At 41.1% G+C, this 26,126-nt stretch overlaps 1 protein-coding gene across 50 annotated transcripts in view; it reads right to left on the bottom strand.

Annotated features, from left to right (window-relative positions):
* The window catches only part of EHBP1 (EH domain binding protein 1), a 388,496-nt gene that overhangs the window by 296,760 nt on the left and 65,610 nt on the right, over positions 1-26,126 (bottom strand). For 20 of the 50 annotated variants that reach the window (XM_054244907.2, XM_054244906.2, XM_054244905.2 and 17 more), the window contains one exon: positions 7,920-7,961. The exons of the other annotated variants lie outside the window; for them this stretch is intronic. In XM_054244907.2, coding sequence (XP_054100882.1) covers positions 7,920-7,961 — 42 coding nt within the window. The remainder of the gene's footprint in view (positions 1-7,919; positions 7,962-26,126) is intronic. 50 annotated transcript variants of the gene reach the window in all.

Raw genomic sequence — 26,126 nt, forward strand, 5'->3', positions numbered from 1 at the left:
CTCTAGCAGCTGTGGCACAGCGAGGGATGCTACCAGTTTCTTTTTCTGCTATCTTTGTCCCAGGATGGTGCCTGCCTAATGTCAGTCTTTTGGATATAGAGGGGTCAGGGAGCTGCTTGAGGAGACAGTTTGTACTTTATAGGGGTTTAATTGCTGAGCTGTGAGCTGTGTTGTTCATTCAGGGCTGTTAGGCTGCTATGTTTGATTCTGCTGCAACAGAGATCATTAAAAAAACCCTTTTTTTTCTCAAATGCTGTGTTGAGGGGTTTGGGCTTTATTTTTAGATGTCCGTTGAGGTCCTGCCCAGCTAGGATGCAGACTAGCCACTGTTTGCCTGCCGAGGCTCCGCCCTGCTGTTGTGAGGCTCGCCCCGGCTCAGCTGTTCTGCTGTTCTCCGCCACGCCCTGCGGCGGAGTCTCTCTGTTGTAGCGGGTTGCCTCGGCGACGGCAGGCTGCGTCAGCAGTGGGCGTGTATCTCAGTAGGGACAGGTTGCCTCGGCAACGGCTGGCTGCGTCAGCAGTGGGCGTGTATCTCAGTAGGGACGGGTTGCCTCGGCAACAGCTGGCTGCGTCAGCAATGGGCGTGTATCTCAGTTGGGGCAGGTTACCTCGGTAATGGTGGCCGCCCCTCCCCCTCAGAGCGACTCAGGCCGTCTGCACGGGGCTTGTTTGAAATCGCAGTTTTGTTCGTCCCACTGGGCCAATCCTAACGCTCTGTTCCTGCAATACCCTGGGCTGGCCCACTGTTCAAGTCTAGCTCAGTCTCAAGTCCAGCCCTCTCACGTCTCCAGTTGCTGGTTCAACGGGGCACCCGGACAAGTGCGCCCTGTGGGGAGCGCTGGGTAGGGCCGGCCGCCGCCACCCCGGCTGCCGGCTTCGCCAGGCGTAATATCTGCCTGGCGTCCCGCGTCTCCTCTTCACTTGGGAATTTCCCCGTTCCGTGAGCAACAAAGATCAGTCTGGAAATGCAGCTCAGACTCACCTCTCCGCAGACACAACGAGAACTCCAATCCTGGGTTGTTCTCACAGCGCCATCTTGAGTCCTCCAACCCTCCTTATTTTTTTATTTTATAATTTTTATTATGAATTGCGCTTATAATAGGGGAAATTATATTTTTAAGAAACCAAAATCGAATAAATACAATTTAAAATATATATTTGGATGGTTTCAATCAATCGAGAGATAATTATACATTTTTTAGAACATGCTGAAAAAGAAATACATAAAAATTATTTAAAGATATATGTAGACGGGATCTAAGATGGCAGAGTAGGAGCAGCTCTGGATTGCAGCTCCCAGCTAGAGTACAGAGGGCGAGTAGTCACTGCATTTCCAGACAGATTTTTATTGTCCACAGACGAGGAGATTCCAAGGCAGAGGAGCACCACGGGTCTCCAGCGTGGCTGTCTTGGCCAGTGCGGCAGGTCTCCGCACAAAAAAATCTCACACAGGTCTGGGCGCCATTTCAGCTGGAGACTGGAGCACCTGGGAGACAGAGTCACCTGTTCAACTGATAAAAAGTGAACTGAAATAAGGAGCCAGCCCAGGAGATTCCTGGGGAAAATGCACCATGAGCCCCCAGTGCAGCTGTTTCAGCCAGCACAGTGAGTCTCCACACAAAATCTCACACAAATCTGGGCGCCTTTTGAACTGGTGACTGGAATGCCTGGGAGACAGAGTCGCCCGTTCAACTGAAAAATAGGGGACTCAAACAGGGAGCCAGGCCAGGAGATTCCCGGGGAAAAATGTGCCAAGAGCCCCCAGCATGGCTGTTTCAGTCGGCGCAGGGGGTCTCCACACAAGAACTCATACAAATCTGGGCACTGTTTCAACTGGTGACTGGAACACCTGGGAGATAGAGCCACCTGTTCAACTGAAAAAAAAGGGGTGTGAGGCAGGCGCCAGGTGATCAGGCACAGCGGTCCCACCCCCATAAAGACCAGCAATCTGAACCACTCTGGATTGAGAGTTTCACAGCAAGCACAGCTGAACGCGGGACGGTCCAGCTCTGTGGAAGAGGGGCATCCGCCATTACCGAGGCAGTCCAGCACTACCAAGATAGTCCACCATTGCCGAGGCGGTCGACCATTGCCGTGGCAGTCCGCCATTACCAAGGCAGCCCGCCATTGCCAAGGCAGTCCACCATTACAGAGAGAGTCCGCCATTACAGAGGCTGGCCGCCATTACTGAGGCAGTTCTAACTATACCCCTATAAACAGGACTGCAGGGAAGTTCACACGGCAGCTGGGCAGAGCCCATAGCAGCTCAGCAACACCTCTGTTGGCAGACTGTGACTACACTGAATCCTCGATGGGCAGGGCATCCTTGAAAAAAAGACAGCAGCATGAGAGAAATTTACAAATAAAGCCCTACATTCCTGAGACAGAGAACCTGGGAAAAAGGCTGTTATGAGTTCTGCTGTAGCAGACTTAAATGCATCTGCCCAGCAGCTCTGAATGGAACAGCAGAGCTCACAGTTCAGCACTTGAGCTCCTATAAAGGACAGACTTGCCTCCTCAAACAGCTCCCCGACCCCGTATATCTGAAGAGTCACCTCATAAAGGCTGACATCTGGCAGGTATCCTTCTGGGACGAAGATAACAGAAGAAGAAACTGGGAGCAACCCTTACTGTTCTGTAGCCACTGCGGGTGAGCCCCAGGCAAGCAGGGTCTGGAGTGGACCTCCAGCATTCCTACAGCAGAGGGGCCTGACTCTTAGAAGGAAAACTAAGAAACAGAAAGAAAGAAATAACTTCATCATCAACAAACAGGACGTCTACTCAGAGACCCCATCCAAAAGTCACCAACTACAAAGACCACAGGTAAATAAATCCACAGAGGTGGGAAGAAACGAGTGCAAAAAGGAGGAAAACACCCAAAACCAGAACGCCTCTCCTCCTTCAAGGGATCACAACTCCTCAACAGCAAGGGAACAAGGCTGGATGGAGAATGAGTCTGATGAATTGACAGAGACAGGATTCAGAATGCAGGTAACAACAAACTTCTCTGAGCTAAAAGAACATGTTCTAACCCAGTGCAAAGAAACTAAGAATCTTGAAAAAAGGTTTGACAAAATACTAATGAGAAAAAACAGCTTAGAGAGGAACATAAACGAATTGATGGAGCTGAAAAACACAATATGAGAACTTCATGAAGCATACACAAGTTTCAATAGCTGAATTGACCAAGCAGAAGAAAGGATATTAGTGGTCAAAGATCAACTCAATGAAAAAAAAAAAACAAGGAAAGATTAGAGAAAAAAGACTAAAAAGAAACAAAGCCTCCAAGAAATATGGGATTATCTGAAAAGACCTAATATACATTTGATAGGTGTACCTGAATGTGACAGAGAGAATGATTCCAAGCTGGAAAACTCTCTTCAGGATATTATCCAGGAAAACTTCCCCATTCTAGCAAGGCAGGCCAATATTGAAGTCCAGGAAATACAGAGAACACCACAAAGATATTCCTCAAGAAGAGCAACCCCAAGGCACCTGAGCATCAGATTCACCAGGGTGGAAATGAAGGAGAAAATACTAAGGGCAGCCAGAGAGGAAGGTCAGGTCACCCACAAAGGGAAGCCCATAAGACTCACAGCGAATCTCTCAGCAGAAACCCTACACGCCAGAAGAGAGTGGGGGCCAATATTCAACATCCTTAAAGAAAAGAACTTTCAACCTAGGATTCCATATACAGCCAAACTAAGTTTCATAACTGAAGGAAAAATAAAATCCTTTATGAACAAGCAATTGCTCAGAGATATCATAACCACCAGGCCTGCCTTACAAGAGCTCCTGAAAGAAGCGCTAAACATAGAAAGGAACAACCAGTACCAGCCACTCCAAAAACATACCAAATGGTAAAGAGCAGCAACACAATGAAGAAACTGCATCAACTAACAGGGAAAACAACCAACTAGCATCAAAATGGCAGGATGAAATTCACACATAAAAATATTAACCCTAAATGTAAATGAGCTAAATGCACCAATCAAAAGACAAAGACTGGCAAATTGGATAAAAAGCCAAAACCCATCAGTGTGCTGTATCCAGAAAACCCATCTCACATGCAAGAATACAAATAGGCTCAAAATAAAGGGATGGAGAAAGATTTACCAAGCAAATGGAGAGCAAAAAAGAGCAGGAGTTGCAATTCTTGTCTCTGATAAAATAGACTTTAAAGCAACAAAGATCAAAAGAGATAAAGAAGGACATTACATAATGGTAAAAGGATCAATGCAGTAAGAAGAGCTAAGGATCCTAAATATATACACACCCAATACAGAAGCACCCAGATAAATCAAGCAAGTTCTTAATTACTTACAAAGAGATTTAGACTACCAAACAATAATAGTGGGAGACTTTATCATGCCACTATCAATATTAGACAGATCAATGAGACAGAAAATTAACAAGGATATCCAGGACTTTGAACTAAGACCTTGACCAAGCAAATCTAATAAACATTTACAGAACTCTCCACCCCAAATACACAGAATATACATTCTTCTCAGCACCACAACACACCTACTCTAAAATTGACCACATAATTGGAAGTAAATCACTCCTCAGCAAATGCAAAAGAATGGAAATCATAACAAACAGTCTCTCAGACCACAGTGCAATCAAGTTGTAACTCAAAATTCAGAAACTAACTCAGAACCACACATCTTCATGGAAACTGAACAACTGGCTCTTAAATGTTGACTGGATAAACAACGAAATGAAGGCAGAACTAAAGATGTTCTTCGAAACCAGTGAGAACTAAGATACAACATAGAGAATCCCTGGGACACATTTAAAGCAGTCTAGAGGAAAATATACAGCAATAAACGCCTACATGAGAAGCAAGGAAAGCTCTAAACTCAACACCATATGGTCAAAAATTGAAAGAGCTAGAGGAGCAAGATCAAAAAAATTCAAAACCTAGCAGAAGACAAGAAATAACTAATATCAGAGCAGAAATGAAGGACATAGAGACAAAAAAAAACCCTTAAAAAAAATCATTAAGTCCAGGAGACGGTTTTTCGAAAAGATCAAAAAAAAGACCACTAGCCAGACTAATAAAAAAGAAAAGAGAGAATAATCAAATAGATGCAGTAAAAACCGATAAAGGGGATATCACCAAAGATTCCACAGAAATATAAACCACCATCAAAGATTACCACAAACACCTCTATGCATATAAACCAGTAAACCTGGAAGAAATTGATAAATTCTTAGACACTTGCATCCTCCCAAGCCTAAACCAGGAGGAAGTTGAAACCCTGAATAGACCAACAAGAAGGGCTGAAGTTGAGGCAGCAATTAATAGCCTACCAACTAAAAAAAGCCCAGGTCCAGATGGGTTCACAGCTGAATTCTACCAGATGTACGAAGAGGAGCTGGTACCACTCCTTCTGAAACTATTCCAAACAATCCAAAAAGAGGGAATCCTTCCCAAATCATTTTATAAGACCAACATCATCCTCATACCAAAACCCACCAGAGACTCAACAAAAAAAAAGAAAACTTCAGGCCAATATCCATGATGAACATAGATGCAAAAATCTTCATTAAAATACTAGCAACCCAATTGCAACAGCATATCAAAAAGCTTATCCATCACAATCAAGTAGGTTTCATCCTGGGGATACAAGGCTGGTTCAATATACGCAAGTCTATAAATGTAATTCATCACATAAACAGAACCAAAGACAAAAACCACGATTATCTCTGCAATAGATGCAGAGAAGGCCTTTGACAAAATTCAACAGCCCTTTATGTTAAAAACTCCCAATAAACTAGGTATCGATGGAATGTATCTCAAAATAATAAAAGCTATTTACAACAAACCCACAGCCAATATCATAATGAATAGGCAAAAACTGGAAGCATTCCCTTTGAAATCTGGCACTAGACAAGGATGCCCTCTCTCACCACTCCTCTTCAATACATTATTGGAAATTCTAGCCAGAGCAATCAGGCAAGAAAAAGAAATAAAGGGTATTCAATTAGGAAAGGAGGAAGTCAAATTGTCTCTATTTGCAGACGACATGACTGTATATTTAGAAGACCCCATTGTCTCAACCCAAAATCTCCTGAAACTGATAAGCAACTTCAGCAAAATCTCAGGATACAAAATCAATGTGCAAAAATCACAAGCATTCCTATATACCAATAACAGACTTAGAGAGTCAAATCAAGAATGAACTGCTATTCACAATTGCTATAAAGAGAATAAAATACCTAGGAATACAAGTAACAAAGGATGTAAAGGACCTCTTCAAGGAGAACTACAAACCACTGCTCAATAAAATAAGAGAGGACACAAAAAGATGGAGAAACATTCCATGCTCATGGTTAGGAAGAATCAATGTTGTGAAAATGGCCACACTGCCCAAAGTAATTTATAGATTCAATGCTATCCCCATCAAGCCACCAATGACCTTCTTCACAGAACTGGAAAAACCACCTTAAACTTCATACGGAACCAAGAGAGAGCCCAGATAGCCAAGTCAATTCTAAGCAATAAGAACAAAGCTAGAGGCATCACACTACCTGACTTCAAACTATACTACAAGGCTACAGTAATCAAAACAGCATGGTATTGGTACCAAAACAGAGATATAGACCAATGGAACAGAAAAGAGGCCTTGGAGGCAACACCACACATCTACAACCTTCTGATCTTTGACAAATCAGATAAAAATAAGCAATTGGGGAAAGGATTCCATGTTTAATAAATGGTGTGGGTAAAACTGGCTAGCCATGTGCAGAAAGCAGAATCTGGACCCCTTCTGACACCTGACACTAAAATTGACTCCAGATGCATTAAAGACTTAAACATAAGGCCTAACACCATAAAAACCCTAGCAGAAAACCTAGGCAAACCATTCAGGACTTCGGCACTGGCAAGGACTTCATGACTAAATCACCAAAAGCATTGGTAACAAAAGCCAAAATAGACAAATGGGACCTAGTTAAACTCCAGAGCTTCTGTACAGCAAAAGAAACAATCATTAGAGTAAACTGGCAACCAACAGAATGGGAAAAAATTTTTGCAATGTCCCCATCTGACAAAGGGCTAATATCCAGAAACTACAAAGAACTAAAACAGATTTAAAAGAAAAAAACACAAACAAACCCATTGAAAAGTGGGCAAAGGATATGAACAGACACTTTACAAAAGAAGACATATATGAGGCCAAAAAACATATGAAAAAATGCTCATCATCACTGGTCATTAGAGAAATACAAATCAAAACTACATTGAGATACCATCTCATGCCAGTTAGAATGACAATCATCAAAAAAATCTGGAGACAACAGATGCTGGAGAGGATGTGGAGAAATAGAAACACTTTTATACTGCTGGTGGGAGTGTAAATTAGTTCAACCATTGTGGAAAACAGTGTGGTCCTCAAGGACCAGAAATAGAAATTCCATTTGACCCAGCAATCCCATTACTGGGTATATATCCAAAGGATTATAAATCGTTCTATTATAAGGATACATGCACATGAATGTTCATTGCAACACTGTTTACAATAGCAAAGACTTGGAACCAACCCAAATGCCCATTGATGAAAGACTGGACAGGAAAAATGTGGCACATGTACAGCATGGAATACTATGCAGCCATAAAAAAACGATGAGTTCAGGTCCTTTGTAAGGACATGGATGAACCTGGAAGCCAACATTCTCAGTAAACTGACATAAGAACAGAAAATCAAACACTGCATGTTCTCACTCATAGGCAGGTGTTGAACAATGAGAACACATGGACACGGAGCGGGGAGCACCACACACTGGGGTCTGTGGGGGGAACTAGGGGAGGGACAGTGGGGGTTGGGGAGTTGGGGAGGGATAACATAGGGAGAAATGCCAGGTATAGGTGATAGGGAGGAAAGCAGCAAACCACATTGCCATGTATGTACCTATGCAACAATCTTGCATGTTCTTCACGTGTACCCCAAAACCTAAAACACAATAAAATATATATATATAAGATATATGTAATCATACTCCTCAAAAACTATCAGCATGCATTTGAGCTTATATTAGAATAAGGTGCTATACTTGATGAGTTTACAATCTAATCGGAACCAAGATTAAGTTATAAGAACAAGAGACAACAAAAGAAGTTAGATATTTAAGTACTAGCAAAGTGGTTGAGTATGGACTCTATATTCATAGAACTAAAATGAATCCTGGCTCCAGTAGCTGTATGACCTTGGGAAAGTCTCTTACCCTCCTAAGCCCTGTTACCCTTGTCTGTTTTTTGGAGATAATAATAGCACCAATTTTTCAGAATTATTGTGAAGACTACATGAAACATGCAAGTAAACCACCTGAAAAAATAACTGGCACATATCAGTATGTAAATGTTAGTTATTATTTTAAAACTTTTTTTTTTTGAGACAGAGTTTCATTCTTGTCCCCCAGGCTGGAGTGCAGTGGCGCGATCTCAGCTCACTGCAACCTCTGCCTCCCAGATTCAAGTGATTCTCCTGCCTCAGCCTCCTGAGTAGCTGAGATTACAGGTGCCCACCACCACACCAGGCTAATTTTTGTGTGTATGTGTATTTTTAGTAGAGACAGGGTTTCGCCATGTTGGCCAGACTTGTCTCCAACTCCTGACCTCAGGTGATGCGCCCACCTCGGCCTCTTGAAGTGCTGGGATTACAGGCGTGAGCCATTGCTCAGCAAAAAAAAAAAAAAAAAAAAAAAGTGTTCTTATTAGTGTCATTACTGACCATAAGTGTGACAGAGAAAAGAAGATCAGAAACAGCAAGAATAAAGGAAAGTTTTACAGAAGTTATACTTCAGCTAATCCTTGAAGGAAGAGTAGAACTGAACAATACTAGGCAGAGATGCAGAGTAATAATAAAAACCTAAAAGATTTAAATAAGCAGAGAATGTATAGAGACGGTTAAATGACCATCCAACTATAGCAGAGGGGCATAAACGCTTCTTATGAAAGAAAGTGAACTAAAATTATTTTCTGAAAGGGAAAAGAAAAGATTCTCAGTTAGTGGTATTGTATCATTCATCAACACAGATTCATCTTCAAGGGAAAAAATTTAAAGTGCAAATTAAATAATAACATCTCAAACAATACCATAGAAAAACCATTTTAACAAACAGTAATCAAGAACTCACTGTAATATATCTAAAACTATCAGTATAGATTGAGGCAGAACAAAAAATAAAACCACCAGTAGACATTTTAATAAAAAAAAAACTTTCTGTCTATTGGAAGAAAACAGGGAAGGAGGCAAAAATTTAAAAATGTAATTAGAAACATTTTTATACATACTAAGAAATCATAAGTATGGGGAAAATATAAAATTTTCTACAATGTTTATGCACATATAAATAATTCTAATTGTCCTTGCCTGTCACATACAGGCTGCAAACAACTCCATATAAACTTGAAATATGAAAAATTATTTTAAAAATAATTCTAAATTAGTGAAATAGCAGATGTCCTTAATTTACAGAAATGCATATTTTGCAGACAACCTATTGAAACCCATTTTTATAAATCAATCCTAATTTAATAAAATTAACATAATTTATTAGTATGGTAGTTTTAATTTGTTTTACTGAAAAATGAACTACACATAATTTTCTCTTCAATAAACCTTCTATTGTTCTGCTCAAACACCTAAACACATTAGCAGTAATTTAAAACAATACTATTAAGCCCAATACTATGACCTTGGCATTATCAAATATTTCTAAGTAAAATTAAAACAAAACAAACCAACTCACTAAAGATCTCATAAAACTTTTCAGTAGTTTATTACATACATATTGGCTAAGAATGCAAGCTGTTGAGTCAGACTGCTTTCTGGGTCTGAGATTTATGGGTTTAAACCTCAGCTCTAAATGCCATAATTAAGCTGGGTATGTTGGGAAAGTTATTTGACCTTCCATGCACAAGTTTTTTCCTCTACAAAATTGGGATAATAGTGCCTTACTTCTAGGGTTATTGTAAGGATTAAATGACAATGTATATAAAAACATACATCACAGTATCTAATCTAGCATAGAGTAAGTGCTTAATATACAGGAACTATCATTACCATTAAAATAATCAGAAAAAAAAAAAAGAAAAAAATAATTCCAATCCTTGTCTTCATTAGAAAAAAATTTTAAAAAGTAAAAAGTAAAATAATCATTATTATTGTTTCTTTAATAAATAATGTTTGAAATATTTGTTGATTTGCTAGCATAAGTATATCATAAGACATTTCTTTATAAAGAGGTCAAGAGGGGCAAAAATTTACTTTTTATTAAATGGTACTGGGACAACTGGGTAGCCATTTGGAAAAAGATAAAAGTAGAACAATAGGGTTTAAAAACAAAAATTTAAATAGCCACGTGTGGCTAGTGACCATCTTATTAGACAAGGCATCTCTATATGATTTGGGCTTACATGCTTGTGAAACAATCTACAATGAATTATATATATTGTTTAAAAACAGCAACCAATGTATCCATTTGAAACATCTCAAAATTAAATACACACATGCCATATACCTTACATAAGAATAAACTCAAAATGGATATAAGATGGAAATGTTAAAATATTTTTTTAAAAAAAGGAAGCCAGTAAGTACTAGAAGAAAACATGAATTTCTATAAACCTTAATAGAGAAATATTTTCACTATGTCTCAAAATCAAGACACAATATTGATAGACTATATTTTTTAAAATCTGCATACCGAAAAACACCAACAAAGTCATACATTAACAAAATGGAAAAAACTATTTGCAATATAAATCACTGGGAAAGGAAAGACAAAAAGACTTCTACTTTCTAGTCGAGCATGTAAAGAGCTTAGAAGTTGTCACTTCTATCCCCACAACAAGAAAAAGTAAACAAATTGAAAATCAACAATTCTTCTTAGATTCCTCAGAGAACTGAGGTCACAGGGCAAATCGCTACCCCCAAAATTGAAGAGCAGACAAAGAGAATCACAACTTACAGGAGAAGCAGTCCAGGAACCAGTATGTTCTGCAGTACCAGAGTAAGAAAGCCTAAATTGTAACTGACAAATTACTAGAGGTTGGATGTGGACACATCTGAGTGTTAAAAACTCCCAGGAAGACCAGTCTTAGGAGGATCCGACACTTTTATGAGTTTTACCTCCAGGAGGCCTACCAGGTTCTCTCACAGTATAGACTGGAGAAAAATACCCTCCTGCTTAGGGCAAAAGAAGAGGAAAAGTAGCCACTTTGAAATACTTTCCCAAGCCTCTTAATAAGGCCTACCCTCCTCAAGAGAGAGAAACTATTTTACTAGAAACTAAATGAACTGAGAGAAGTGAAATATCCAATTCCAACACCGTCTAGACTTCCTTTTTCACCTAAAGAGGAAAAAGCTAAGGAGCACTGGGGAGGGTCAAAGCCAAAAAACACAGTCAATAAAAGCCTGACACCTAATTATAGGACTATAAAATATGATACCTTACCACCATATCAATAGGGCTTCCATATGATAACAGTGACATACGACTGAAAGAACCATCCAACTCAGACCTCAGTTAAGAATTAATCTCTAGAGAAACCACAAAACAACAGGGTAGATTTAAAAAAAAAAAAAAGTACACAAAATTTTAATCTGACACCTATAGCTACAGCTATGGTAAACAGTAAACAGAGCCTAACTCCTATCCAGATAAAAAGAAAACCTTATACTAAAAAGGCTTATTTATCTCAGTTTCACACGCCCAGTACATCCTGTCCAGTTTTCAATTAAAAATTACAATGCAGGTCAAAAGATAAATATTTTAAGAGACAGAACAAGCATCACAACCAAACTCAGAACAGAGATGATAAAATGATCAGAACTGAAATTTAGAACAACTATAATTGATATGCTAAGGGTATTAATGGAAGCAGAGAAAACTCTTAAGAAAAAAATCAAAAGGAAATGCAAGAAATAAAAAACACTGTAACAGAAATGAATGCTTTTGATAGGCTCATCAATAGACTGACAATAGTCAAGGAAATAATAAGGTAACTTGAAAAAAATGTCAGTAGAATATTCTATAACTGAAGTGGAAATAGAAGAATTGTGGGGGGTCGGGGGAACAGAATATCCAAAAACTGAGACAATTACAGAAAGTATTAAATTAGTCTGTTCTCTGTGGGTAATTTATAAAGAAAAGAGGTTTAATTGGCTCATGGTTCTGCAGGCTATACAGGAAGCATGACAGCTGATGTGGAGGCCTCAGGAAACTTTAATTCATGGCAGAAGGTGATGGAGAAGCCGGCACGTTTTACATGGGCAGAGGAGAAGGGAGAGAGAGCAGGGGAAGGTATGACACATTTTTAAACAACTAGATCTCATGAGAACTCTATCACAAGAATAGCACTAGGGGGATGGTGCTAAACCATTAGAAATCACCCCCACAATTCAATCACCTCCTACCAGTCCCCAACACTGGGGATTACAACTGAACATGAGATTTGGGTGGGGAAAGAGATCCAAACCATATCAGACATAAATACACATAAAGGGAATACCAGAAGAAAAAGAGAAAGGCATAGAAGAAATATTTGAAACAACGCTGACTGAGAACTTCCCAAAAACTAATGATAGACACTAAACCACAGATCTAAGGAAACTTAGAGAACACTAAGCAGGACAGATACAAAAAAATCTAGACATAGGCATATTAGTCACACTACAAAAAAATCAAAGATAAAGGAAAAATATTGAAAGAAGCCAGAGGAAAAAACACCTTATCTATAGATAAGCAAGGATAATATTAGTCTTTTCAAAAATCATGTAAATTAAGTAAAACTCACAAAAGTGTGGGGTCCTCACAGTTGTAAGCAGGAAGAGAGTACAATATTTTAAATAATGAGGATGGAAATGTACCAACCTAGAATTCTGCATCCAGTGAAACTGTCCTTCGAAAGTGAGAAACAGACTTTCTCAAACAAAAGTTAAAAAAAATGATCACCAACAGATTTCTCTTATGAGAACTGTTTTTTAAAAAATTATTCAAAAGAAGAAAAATTATATTGTCAGAAAGTCAGATCTACATAGCAAATCAAATCCAACAATGGTCAAAAAGAATTATACAACATGATCAAACAGGATTCTAGGTATGCAAGGTTGGTTCGATATTTCAAAACCAATTATTATAAAAATTATTGTAATCCATCACATCAACAGGATCAAGAAGAAAAGTCACATGATTATATCAATACATGGAGAAAAAAGTATTTGATGAAATCCAATACCATTCATGATAAAAACTCAGACAACTAGGAAAAATGGAGAACTTCCTCAACTTGATAAAGAAGGTCTACAAAACACCTACAAATAATATTATACTTAACAGTGAAAAACTAGATGCTCTCCTGCCAAGATCAGGAACAAGGCAAGGATATCTGCTCTCACCACTCCTACTCAAATCATTCTGGAAGTCCCCATTAATGTAATAAGATAAGAAAAAGAAAAAGTATATAGGTTGGAAAGGAAGAAATAAAACTGTATTTGTTTGCACATGATATGATGGTCTATGTAGAAAGTAAAAAGAAAATCAACAAAATACTCCTAAAATAAATAAGCAACCATAGTAAGATTGCAGGATACAAGATTAATGTAAGGCCGGTTGCCTCACCAGGAGGCCAGACACACCCACCTTTGCACTCAGCACCTTACTCTGCACCTGGCACCAGGCTCTGCACTTGGCACCAGGCTCTGCCACATGGCTACCCTGGAAGGCTCCATGTGGAGCTGATGCAACCCTGGCCGGGTCTCCCACCGGAAAAGCCGCCCAACAACCCGCCAACCAATAGCGGCCCGTCCCATCCCAATCCTGCTCCCCTGGAGCCAGTCAGAGCACCCAGCCATTGCTCATTCCTCATAGCCATAAAAACCCCACGCTCCAGGAAGTCAGCGCAACTTCTCTGGCCCTCTTTCCCCGGACAATAGAACCTTGCCCAGGGGCTGATTAAATTTCTTTATTTCAATAACTGGCTTCAGTTGCCTCATTCGAACCTCAGTTGCCTCATTCAAACCTTATGTTTGGTGCCAAAACCCAGGAGGAGCCTTGCCCCTCTTCCTTTCCCTTTTTGGGAAGGGCCAGCTCCTCACCCAGAAGCCAAACCAGGAATCCGTCAACCTCTGTGGCGTCACTGGTCGCCACACAGTAAGACACCAGGGAAAATATTTGGTGCCGCCTAAACCTGCTGCTCAGAACCTCACCCCCGCCTACTCCCAGGAGCACTCCTGTCTGTAGTCACAGCCATGCCAGGAGGGCCCATCCTCACTCCAGGTTAGAAGTTCCATGGAGACGTCCAGGAGCTTCCCCTGTCTGTTCTGAAAGCCAAAGCGCCAAGGAGACGTCCTTCCGCTCTGGTCTTTCTCCTTTACCCTCGTACTCAGAACGAGAACCAGGACACTGGTTCCCATTCCTAACTACTCCGTAGCAGTGAGTGAATTCTGAGCAGCAAATCCAGATTCAGCTGTATTCTCGGCTCCTGTTTCTGCTCCGATCTTCTCACTCTCTCTCTTAAGATGGCATCTGTTTCCCGTTTCCCTTCCCATTTCTGTTTCTGTCTTCTCATGTCCTTCTCCTAAAATGGTCATCCTCCATCTTCTCCTTCTATACTGCCCCTCAACCGTATGCCAACTAAATTCTACCCACAAATCCTCTGCCATATGTGGAAGCTCTGCCCTCCCCCCTCCAGCTCCCCCTCTTCCTGGTTCCAACCTAGCCTCTCCTGTCAATGCTCACACTCACTTGCACCGTGCTCCTAACGATGAAACCTCCCTCCTTTACCCCCTTCAGAGGTCGCCGGAGTGGAAGGCGTTGTCCAAGTACATGTTCCCTCCTCCCTTTCTGATCTATCAACCATTGAGAAAAGCCTAGGGTCATTTTCCACCAATCCTATTGTTTACACCAAAAATTCCACTACCTCACCCAGGCTTACGACCTCACCTGGCATGATACCTATGTAATTCTGTCCTCCACCCTCACTCCAGATGAGCATGATTGCATCCTTATGGCGGCCCGGGCACACGCTGATCAGGTACATCTATATCTCACAGATAATCAGATGCCAGAAGTGCGGCGGCGGTCCCCGAGGCCGACCCTAATTGAAATTATCAAACTGGTCAAGATGGCCTCCGCCGCGGAGACCAAATGCTACAGTGCCTCCTAGCGGGCATGCAAAGTGCAGCCCAAAAGGTAGTTAATTATAATAAATTAAGGGAAATAACTCAAGTTCCTACTGAAAACCCCACCGCCTTCCTTGACCGATTAACTAATGGTATAATCCTTCATAACTGGCTAAACCCAGCCTCTTTACCGGGGGCTACAGTTCTAGCCACCCATTTCATCTCTCAGTCAGCAGCTGACATTAGAAAAAACTTAAAAAGGCTGAGGAGGGCCCCCAAACTCCCATACGAGACCTAGTAAACATGGCATTTAAAGTTTTTAATGGCCAAGAGAAAAAGGCTGAGGCCACCTGCCAGGCCTGTATACAGCAAAAGGTACGTCTCCAAACCCCAGCTCTTGTGGCAGCCCTGAGGCTGGCAGCCTACCAGGCACCTGGTGGAGGGGGGTCCATCAAAACCCACCAAGAACTCCAGAGGCGTTCTGCCTGGGCCCTGTTTCAAGTGTGGTCAGGAGGGACATTGGGCACATCAGTTTCCATGTCCCTGACCACCTACCAAGCCCTGCCCAGACTGCAAGCAGCTTGGACATTGGCATAGTAATTGCCCGTCCGGATTACCCCCTGCACCTGTATGTGGAGGGCAGGCCAGTCCACAGGAAGCAATCCATTGCTTGAACTTCTCGGCCTTCTGGATGACTGACGCAGCCCGGACTCGAAGACCCCCACCCCTTGCTGAGCCCAGGGTAACACTGCAGGTAGCAGGTAAGTCCATTTCCTTCTTAGTGGACACGGGGGTCTACCTATTCTGCAGTGCCTTCCTACTCAGGACCTAGCATACCTTCCCAGGTTTCAGTCATGGGAATTGATGGAAAGCCTTCCTGTCCTAATCAAACACATCCTTTAGCCTGCATCCTCGAGGGACACCCCTTTTCCCACTCTTCTTTAATTATACCCTCGTGCCCAGTCCCCCTTTACGGACGAGACAGTCTTCAGACTGTGGGGGCCACTCTCCAACTCACTGGCCCCCCACACTCAAGCCCATCATCCACCCACCTCCTACCACCACTCCTAACCGACACCTCGCCCCAACCCCCTATCCCTCCTGACGAAATTAATCCCCTAGTATGGGATACCTCCAAGCCTGTAGTGGCCAAACATCAACCCCCGGTTAAGATACTTCTCAAAAACCCTACCCACTTTCCTTCACGTCCTCAGTTCCCCATCTCAAAGGCCCACCATCAAGGCCTGAAGGCTATCATCACCTGCCTGCTAGCCAAGGAACTACTTATTCCCAGCAGTTCCCCTTGTAACACTCCTGAACCAGCGGCTACCGCCTGGTTCAGGACCTACACCTTATTAACAAGGAGGTGGTACCCCTCCACCCTATAGTCCCCAACCCATACACCCTATCATAAAACATTCCCTCCACTACCTCTCATTGTACAGTTCTTGACCTCAAGGATGCCCTATTTACCATTCCCCTTCACCCTGAGTCCTACTTTCTCTTTGCCTTCACCTGGACCAATCCTGACACCAACCTGTTACAACAGCTTACCTGGAGGGTCCTGCCTCAGGGGTTCTGAGACAGCCCTCACATTTTTAGACAAGCCTTGGCAGCCGACCTTGGCTCCTGCCCCCTTCAACCCAGTCTCATTCTCCAGTACGTAGCCAAGTACACGCTCACAATTTCTCTCTCTGCTGTGAGACAGCCAACAGCTCCAGTCCCAGCTGTAACACCATAGTAAAGGTAAAATCCTCCTCTACGCACCACCAGGAGGATATTTCTGGTGTAATGGAACCTTAAAGTTGTTAATGCCTCCTTCCCTTTCCTTGGTATGCCTGTCACCTTGGTCCCGCAGTTAGAGGCATATGGACAGGCCGAACTTCTATCCCTCCTTCCACCCTCCCCTAATCACCATGACAGACAAGCAGTCTTCCTTCCAATTGTCGTTGGTCTCTCTCTAGCATCCTGGTGGCGGCCGGGCTGGGTAGAGGCACCCTAGGCTACAATGTCACCTCAGCCACTCAACTAAAGGACAAGCTTCGCATGGCTATCGAAGTGTCGGCCGCCTCCCTGGACTCCCTCCAGCGACAAATCACATCACTGGCCCAGGTAACTCTCCAGAACTGACGGGCGCTTGACCTGCTAACAGCAGAAAAGGGAGGTACCTGTCTGTTTCTTCAGGAGCACTGTTGCTATTACATCAATGAAACAGGCCTTGTAGAAGAAAATGTCAACACTCTCTATCGCCTCCAAGAGGACCTCCACAAGAAGCAGAATGCATCAGTCTCTCCTCTTAACAGGTAGCAATCCCCCATGCTAACCTGGCTAACCCCTATTGTCACTCCCATCATTGTCGTTTGTCTTCTCTTAATGCTAGCCCCTTTTTTCCTCAGGTTTTTATAGGCCCACATGAGAGAAATTTCCAGGGTGGCCGTAAACCAGATGCTACTTCACTCCTATGTCTGACTCCCAATCAAGGCACCAGCCAACTAACCCTTCTCCCTCATTCCACCCCTATTCAGCAGGAAGTAGCCAGAAAGAAGCGGCGTCCTATATCATCAAAAGCGTTGGAATGTAAGGCCGGTTGCCTCACCAGGAGGCCGGACACACCCACCACTGCACTCAGCACCTGACTCTGCACTTGGCATCTAGCTCTGCCACATGGCTCCCCTAGAAGACTCCAGCTGATGCAACCCTGGCCAGCTCTGGCACCAGAAAACCCACCCAACAACCCACCAACCAATAGCAGCTCACCCTGTCCCAATCCCACTCCCCTGGAGCCAATCAGAGCACCCAGCTGTTGCTCCTTCCTCATAGCCATAAAAACCCCCACGCCCCAGGAAGTCAGCGCGACTTCTCTGGCCCTCTTTCCCCAGACAATAGAACCTCACTCAGGAACTGATTAAATTTCTTTATTTCAATAACTGGCCTCACTTGCCTCATTCGAACCTCAGTTGCCTCACTGAAACCTTACAATTAATACATAAAAGTCAATTGCTTTATTATACATCAGCAATGAACAATTGGAATTGAAATTAAAAACATAATACCATTTATATTAGCACCAAAAAAATTAAATACTTAAGTATGAATCCAATAAAATATACACAAGACCTATGGGGAAAAAATTACAAAACTATAACCCAAGAAGATCAAAATAAATTGAGAGATATCTGTACATGGCTAGAAAGACTCAATATAACCAAGATGTAGCTCTTTCCAATTTCATCTATAGAATCAATACAATATCAATCAAACTCTCAGCAAGTAATTTTATAGATATGACAAACTGATTCTGAAGTTTACATGGAAAGGCAAAGGATACAGAACAGATACTACAATATTGAAGGAGAACATAGTTGGAAGACTAACACTACGCAACATTGAGACTTATTATAAAGCTACAGTAATAAAGACGTATGGTAATGGTGAAAAAACAAAATAAAGAGCCCAGAAACAGACCCCTACAAACGACAGTCAATTTATGATTGCGAAAAGAACAAATATAATCAATGCAGAAAAGATAGTCTTTTCAACAAATAGTGCTAGAATGAATCCAGACATGGATCTCTTATATCTTCCACAAAAATTAAGTCTAAATGTTAAACATAAAACTACAGAACTCCTAAAAGATTAACATTGGAGGAAATCTAGATAATCTTGGGTATGGTGATGACTTTATAGATACAACACACAAGGCACAATCCATGAAAGAACTGATAAGCTGAACTTCATTAAAATTAAATTTTTCTGCTCTTTGAAAGACACTATCAAAAAAGTAAAAAGACAAGCCACTGGCTAGAAGAAAATATTTGCAAAAGACATACTAGATAAAGGGCTATTATCCAAAATACAAAGAATTCTTAAAACTCAACAATAAGAAAGAGCCACTTAAAAATGGGCAAAAGACCCTAACAGACACCTCACAAAAAAAAGATATAAAGGTGGCAAACAAAAATATGAAAAGATGCTCCACATGATATGTCATCAGGAAAATCCAAGTTAAAACAAGACAACACTACACACCTATTAGAATGGCCAAAATCTATAGAACATCAAGAATGCCAAATGCTGGGAGAGGGTATGGAAGAACAAGTACTCTCATTCATTGCTGTTGGGAATGCAAAATAATACAGCCACTTTGGAAGACAGTTTGGCAATTTCTTACAAAAATAAACATATTCTTTCTACAGGATCCAGCAATCTATCTCCTTGGTATTTACTCAAAGGAGCTGAAATTGTATAACCACACAAAAATCTGCACATAGATGTTTACAACAGCTTTACTCATAATTGTCAAAACTTAGAAGCAACTAAGATATCTTCAACAGGTAAATGGATAAACTGTGGTACATCCAGACAATGAAATATTATTTACTGATAAAAAAGAAATAAGCTATCAAATCACAAGACATGGAGCAAACTTCAATGCATACTGATGACTAAAAGAAGCCAATTTAAAAAGACTACATAATGTATTATTCCAACTACATGACATTCTGGAAAAGACAAAACTATGGTGGCAGTAAAAAGATTAGTAGTTGCCAGAAATACAGTGGGAGGGGGAGTGAGGGAGAGATTTCAGAGGATTTTCAGAGCCATGAAAATACTCTGTATAATACTATAATGGTGGAATTAAGTCATTATTAATGTAAGATATCAATAATGGGGGGAAAGAGGGGCAGGTGAGGGGATATATGGAAATTGTACTCTAATTTTTCTGTAAATTCATAACCGCTCAAAAACATAAAGTCTATTAATTATTTTAAAGTTAAAGGAGAAAGATCAAAACTAGATAGAACAGTAGGGAATAAATAACACAACTTTTATATGCACTGAGAAAACAAAGAATTTGTGTGACTCTCTCTATAGCAGTATTTCCTTAATTACAGTGGTTTAGAACTAAGATTGCAATATCTCTGAGGTATGCCTGTACATATTAAAACTATGCAAGACACCATTTCTCATCTCTTGCTTTGGCAAAAACATCAGGACAACAAATTTGGTACTTGAGGCTGTGGGGAAACAGGTACTCTCATATATTTCTGGTAGGAAGGCAAATTGATAAAACCCTCACAGAGGGAAATTTGTCAATATCTAACAAGACTACATACGTGTTTATCTTATAACACAGCAATTCCATTTCTAGGAATTTATTCCCAAACACAAAGGCTACTCAATAAAGCATTGTTTGTATTTGCAAAATATTAGGAACAATCTAAATGCCCACACATAAGAGAATAGTTGGATAAACTATGGTGTATCAAAAAGATAGTACTTTGTAGCTGTTGAAAAATTAAAAAAAAAAAAGAAGAAAGACAGACTCTATGAACTGATGTGGAATGATTTTTAGAATGTATAAAGTGAAAAAGCAAAGTGAAAGTACTGATTGTATTGTCTTACCTCTCTTGTATAGGTAAAATAAATAAATTTTTTATAAGTACATATATCTGCACATTTATGCAAAAAGAAGTAAAGTAAGAAAATAACCAGACTAGACAAATGGTGCTAGAAATAAATACTCACATACAAAAGAATAAAGGTAGATATCTTCCTTATACCATACACAAAAATTAACTCAAAATATAGACTTATTCTTACTATATGTAAGAGTTAAAATTATAAAATTCTTTTTTAAAAAAAATAGAAGTAAATCTTTATGACTTTGGGTTAGGCAAAATCTAAGAAAACACAACACCAAAAGCACAACAAAATAAAAGATAGATATATGATTAATGTATTAATAGATTCTTATACTTCATGAAAATTAAACCCTTTTTAAAAAACACCCCCAAAAAAGTAAATAGCTCACAATATGAGAGAAATGCTTTTCATATCACATACCTGATAAGTGTCTTATATCCTAAATAGATAAAGAATTCTTACGACACTAGAAAGAAATGATCCAATTAAAAATAGGCAAATGATTACAATGCACATTTCTCCAAAAAAGACATGTAAATGTTCTATAAGCATATAAAAATATTGTGGCTCAACATGTTTCAGCAATTAGAGAAACCCAAGTTAAAACCACAATGATATAACACTTTACAGGTACTTAAATGGCTAAAATTAAATAGATAGACAATCAGATGTGCTGGTAAGGAAATGAAGAAATTGGAACCTTCACACATTGCTGGTGGGAATGTAAAATGATGCAGCCAGTTTGGTAAACAGTTTGGTGGTTCTTCAAAAAGTTAGTTACTACATGATCCAGCAGTTCCACTGCTAGGTATATATACCTGAGAGAGAATAGCAATGGGACACAGTTCCTTCTTCATAATGTTTAACCATGCCTTTTACTTAAAGACTTCCAGGAACTGGCCTTAGGAAATCTAAATATCAAACCAAGGTTGTGAAGTGTTCCACCTCAGGAAAGAAGGCTTAACAGTTAATTTAAGCCTTGTTGCCTCTGGTCAGACTACCAGGTCATCTAATATTCAAGATAAATATCACAACCAGATATGCTGACCCAAAAACCCCACCCTTCACATGCTTTGCCCAACCCAGCCTGCATCTCTCACTGAGATGTCAATTCCCACACTTTGTCGAATAAAAAATTCCCTAATGGCTGTTTCACAGAGTCAGCTAGAGAGTCCTTACACCTCTATTATCTCCCTTGTGCTCACTGCAAGCCCCAAAATACAGCCTTGTCTGAGATATCTACTTGGCCCTACATTAAGTTTTATTATACAGGGAGCCAAAGAGCCTTTGATCTATAACATACCCAAGACACAGATGTTCACAGCAGCATTATTCATAATAGCAGAAAAGTGGGAAAAGCCCAAATGTTCATCAACTGATGAATGGATAAATAAAATGTTAATATACCCAAATAGTAGATTATTCAGCAATAAAAAGGAATGAAGTACTGATATTTGCTAAACATTGATGAACCTTGAAACCATAATGCTAAGTGAAAGAAGCCAGTCACAAAAGACCATATAGTATCTGGAATAGGCAAATCCAGAGAGAACAGAAATTAGATTAGTGGTTGCCTGGGGTAGAGTGGGGAGGGAACCAGAGGACTATGGAGTGGCTGCTAACAGGTATGGGATTTTTAAATGAAGATATTCTAAAATTAGATAGTGACTGTGGTTGCACAACTCTAGAAATACAATAAAAACCACTGAATTGTACACTTTAAAAGGGCAAACTGTTTAGCACATGAGTTACACCTCAATAAATCTGTTTTTAAGAAAAGGAAAAAGAAGAAGAAACGAAACCCAGAATAAAAAAATTTGTTACATTCAGAGTGGGGTGGAACAAGGTAGAAAGGATAGAGAGTTGGAATAGGATAATCAGGATGTGGGAGACATACTTTTAAAAATAGTTCTTACATGGGGAAACGACATTAAAATTGCATCGATTAATTCAACAAGGATGGGGGATTTTATAGTATGAAATATAGATAAAAACAAATGAATCTATCTATGCTTCAAATTAAAAACAAAACCAGGCGGGTAGTGAGTTACCTCAATGGATTGTTCATAGTCAGTTACAGATTGAACTCCTTGTTCTACTCTTTTTCCCTTTCTCACTAGTTCACTTAACTAGGCTAAAAGAAAAAAGAAAAACAAAACCATACTGAATCCTAACACCAATGTGTAAAAGTCTGATTAGGAATAGGATGTGAGGGCAAGATGGCAGACTAGAGGAGCCAAGTAGAACAGCTGCCATGATGGGATTGAGATGACTGGCACACTCCTAACAGATTTTCAGAGGAAAAGCATTGAGAGCAGAGGGAAGACACAGAAGCTGGCTGAAGGGAGAGAAAGCTGGAAACCCAGCACAGGGCTACCTACCACAAACCAGTAGTTATTCCAGGCCCCAAGGACTCCAGGGGACTGGGTGAGGAGAAAGCCAACTGGCAAGGAGAAAGCCACCCATTCTCACCACTGACCTCTGGAATCCTGGCAATAGGAAACCCCTTGACCACCATGGACATTGGAGTTAGCAGGGAGAGTGGCTCAGACAAGTGGTAGGGGCAGTAAGCCAGCTGATGTGAAGCTCAGAGTGTTTGGTGAGGGAGCATCTATAACAGAGCATGACCAGGGTCGGCCATCCTCCTAGGCTTGACTTACTCCCATAGAAGACTTTAGCCCTAGAGGAACTGTTGGACCTGAACTCTGCAAGGCAGTCTTGCCCATCAGACAAGATCAGTCCAACCTGAGTGCCCCAGCCTGGCCACATCTGCTTGCATAGCAGCCTTGAGCGCCCTAGGGGCCCACATCATAGCTCCTACACTGGCGACAGTGCTTGCCTGGTAGACAGCTCCAGCAGGGCGGCCCTCACAGCCATGCACCAGCCCACCTGCTTCCTCCCCCACTCATGACAACCCCCTACATTGTAGCTCCCATCCCCCACCCCCACTCATGACAACCCCCTACATCACTTTGCTGGCCATGTGTGCATGGGCAAGTTTTAGTTCCTTGCTCCACCCATGTGCATGCATCCTACCCAGCCACTGCTGCCTCCAGAGTGCAGTCCGTCCCCCATCCTCTGCCAACCACCATTTCAGTCGGAGCCTTGGCAGGCACAGAGCCAACCAACTCCACCCCCACCAGCACCCCACCTTTGTACCAACACTACCGTGAGAGTGAAACCAGGCAGGGAACAGCAGACTCTCTGCTGCCCTGAATAACCACCCCTAAATGCAGTGCATAGAGAGTGCACACAGACTTGTGACTGCCAGTGCCCCACCCTGTGCCAACACCACCTCCAATATGACTGCGTGTACAGTTGCCAGCAGGGTGCCCCCATACCCCTACCAATGGGTTGCCTCTAGCACTGCAGTGAACATTGGCTTGGAGGCAGGCACCCTGGTTCCCACTAGCACACTGCTACAACCAACAAGCATGCACCCCACCACCCTGCCACAGCTGCTGCTGCTGCTGTCATAGGCAAATGAGGCACAAATAAACAATGAATGAATAATACTGTCACCACACTACAAAACACTTTGGCCGACACCACCAAGCACCTTGGAGCCCCAACTCACCACCATGTAGCACAGTGGATTCCTAACCCAGAGGAGCCAGAGAACAAAGTCAGAACTGATACAAGTCCCCCAGAGTTTGGGCACACAGTCCAAGAGTTGGAAGCTGAGCACTGGCCCCCGAAAATCTTCCAGAAATGAAGTCAGTTAGGTGAATCCACCTGATACCACACTTGAGCCCTATAGGTCAGCAGTCCCCAATCTTTACGGCACCAGGAACCAATTTCATGGAAGATAATTTTTCCATGCAAGGTGGGAGAAGGCATTAGATTCTCATAAGGAGCACACAACTTACATCCCTTGCATTAGCAGTTCACAATAAGGTTTGTGCTCCTATGAAAATCTAATGCCACTGCTGATCTGACAGGAGGCAGAGTTCAGGCAGTAATGCTCACTTGCCTGCCTGCCTGCTACTCACCTCCTGCTGTACAGTGCAGTTCCTAACAGGCCACAGATTGGTATGAGTCCATGATCCAGGGGTTAAGGACCCCTCCTCTAGGTCATCAAATAGGATAAAAGAAAGAACAAATCCAAAGGTCAGCAACCTCAAAGATTGAAGAAACATCATCCCATAAAAATGAAAAAGGACCAAACAAAAGAACTCTGACAATTCAAAACACCAGAGTGCCTTCCTTCCTCCAAACAACTACACCACCTTTCCTGCAAGAGTTCTGAATTAAGCCGAGATGGCTGAAGTGACAGAAATAGAATTCAGTATATGGATAGGAACAAGGATCATTGAGATACAGTACACTGAAACCCAATCCAAAGAAGCTAAGAATCACAATGAAGTAATGCAGGAGATGATAAGACAAAATAACCAGTATAGAAAAGAATGTAACCAATCTGACAGAGGTGAAAAACACACTACAAGAATTTCATAATGCAATCACAAGAACTAACAGCAGAACAGACCAGGTGGAGGAAGACTGCTTTCTGAAATAAGATAGATAAGAATAGACAAAAAAGAATGAAAAAGAACAAACAAAACCTCCGAGAAATATAGGATTATTATGTAAAGAGACCAAATCTACGACTCACTTGTATCCCTGAAAGAGATGAGAAGAGTGCAAACAACTCGAAAAACAAATATTTCAGAATCCCATCCATGAGAACTTACTCAAGCTAGCTAAAGAAGCCAATATTCAAATTCAGGCAATGTAGAGAACCCTAGTAAGATACTTCACAAGAAGTTCATCCCCAAGAACCATAATCATCAGATTCCCCAAGGTCAAAATGAAAGAAAAGATGCTAGAGAGAAAGGTCAGGTCATATACAAAGGGAATCTCATCAGTCTAACAGTGGACCTCTCAGGAGAAGAAACCTTAGAAGCCAGAAGAGACTGGGAGCCCACATTCAACATTCTTAAAGAAAAGAAATTCCAACCCAGAATTTTGTATCTCATCAAATTAAGCTTCATAAGCAAAGGAGAAATAAAATCCTTTTCAGACAAGGAAATGCTAACGGAATTCATTATCACAAGATCTGCTTTACAAGAGCTCCTAAAGGAAAGAAACACTATACATAGAAAGGAATGACTGTTTCCAGCCAGTACAAAAACACACTTAAGTACAGAGACCACTGACACTATAAAGCAATGACACAAGTCTGCATAATAACCAGTTAACATCATGATGACAGGATCAAATCCACACATATCAATATTAACCTTGAATGTAAATGGACTAAATACCCCAATTAAAAGGCACAGAGTGGAAAGCTGCATAAAGAACCAAGACTAATTTGTATGCTGTCTTCAAGAGCCCCATCTCACATGCAGTGATACCCATAGGCTAAAAATAAAGGGATGGAGAAAAATCTACAAAGCAAATGGAAAACAGACAAAAGCAAAAGTTGCAAATCCTAATTTCTTTTTTAAAAAAAAATTTTTTATTGTACTTTATATTCTGGAGTACATATGCAGATCATGCAGGATTGTTGCATGAGTACATACATGGCAATGTGGTTTACTGCCTCCACCCCTGTCACCT

This window comes from Callithrix jacchus, chromosome 14 (genome assembly GCF_049354715.1).
Source record: "Callithrix jacchus isolate 240 chromosome 14, calJac240_pri, whole genome shotgun sequence".
NCBI lineage: Eukaryota > Metazoa > Chordata > Mammalia > Primates > Cebidae > Callithrix > Callithrix jacchus.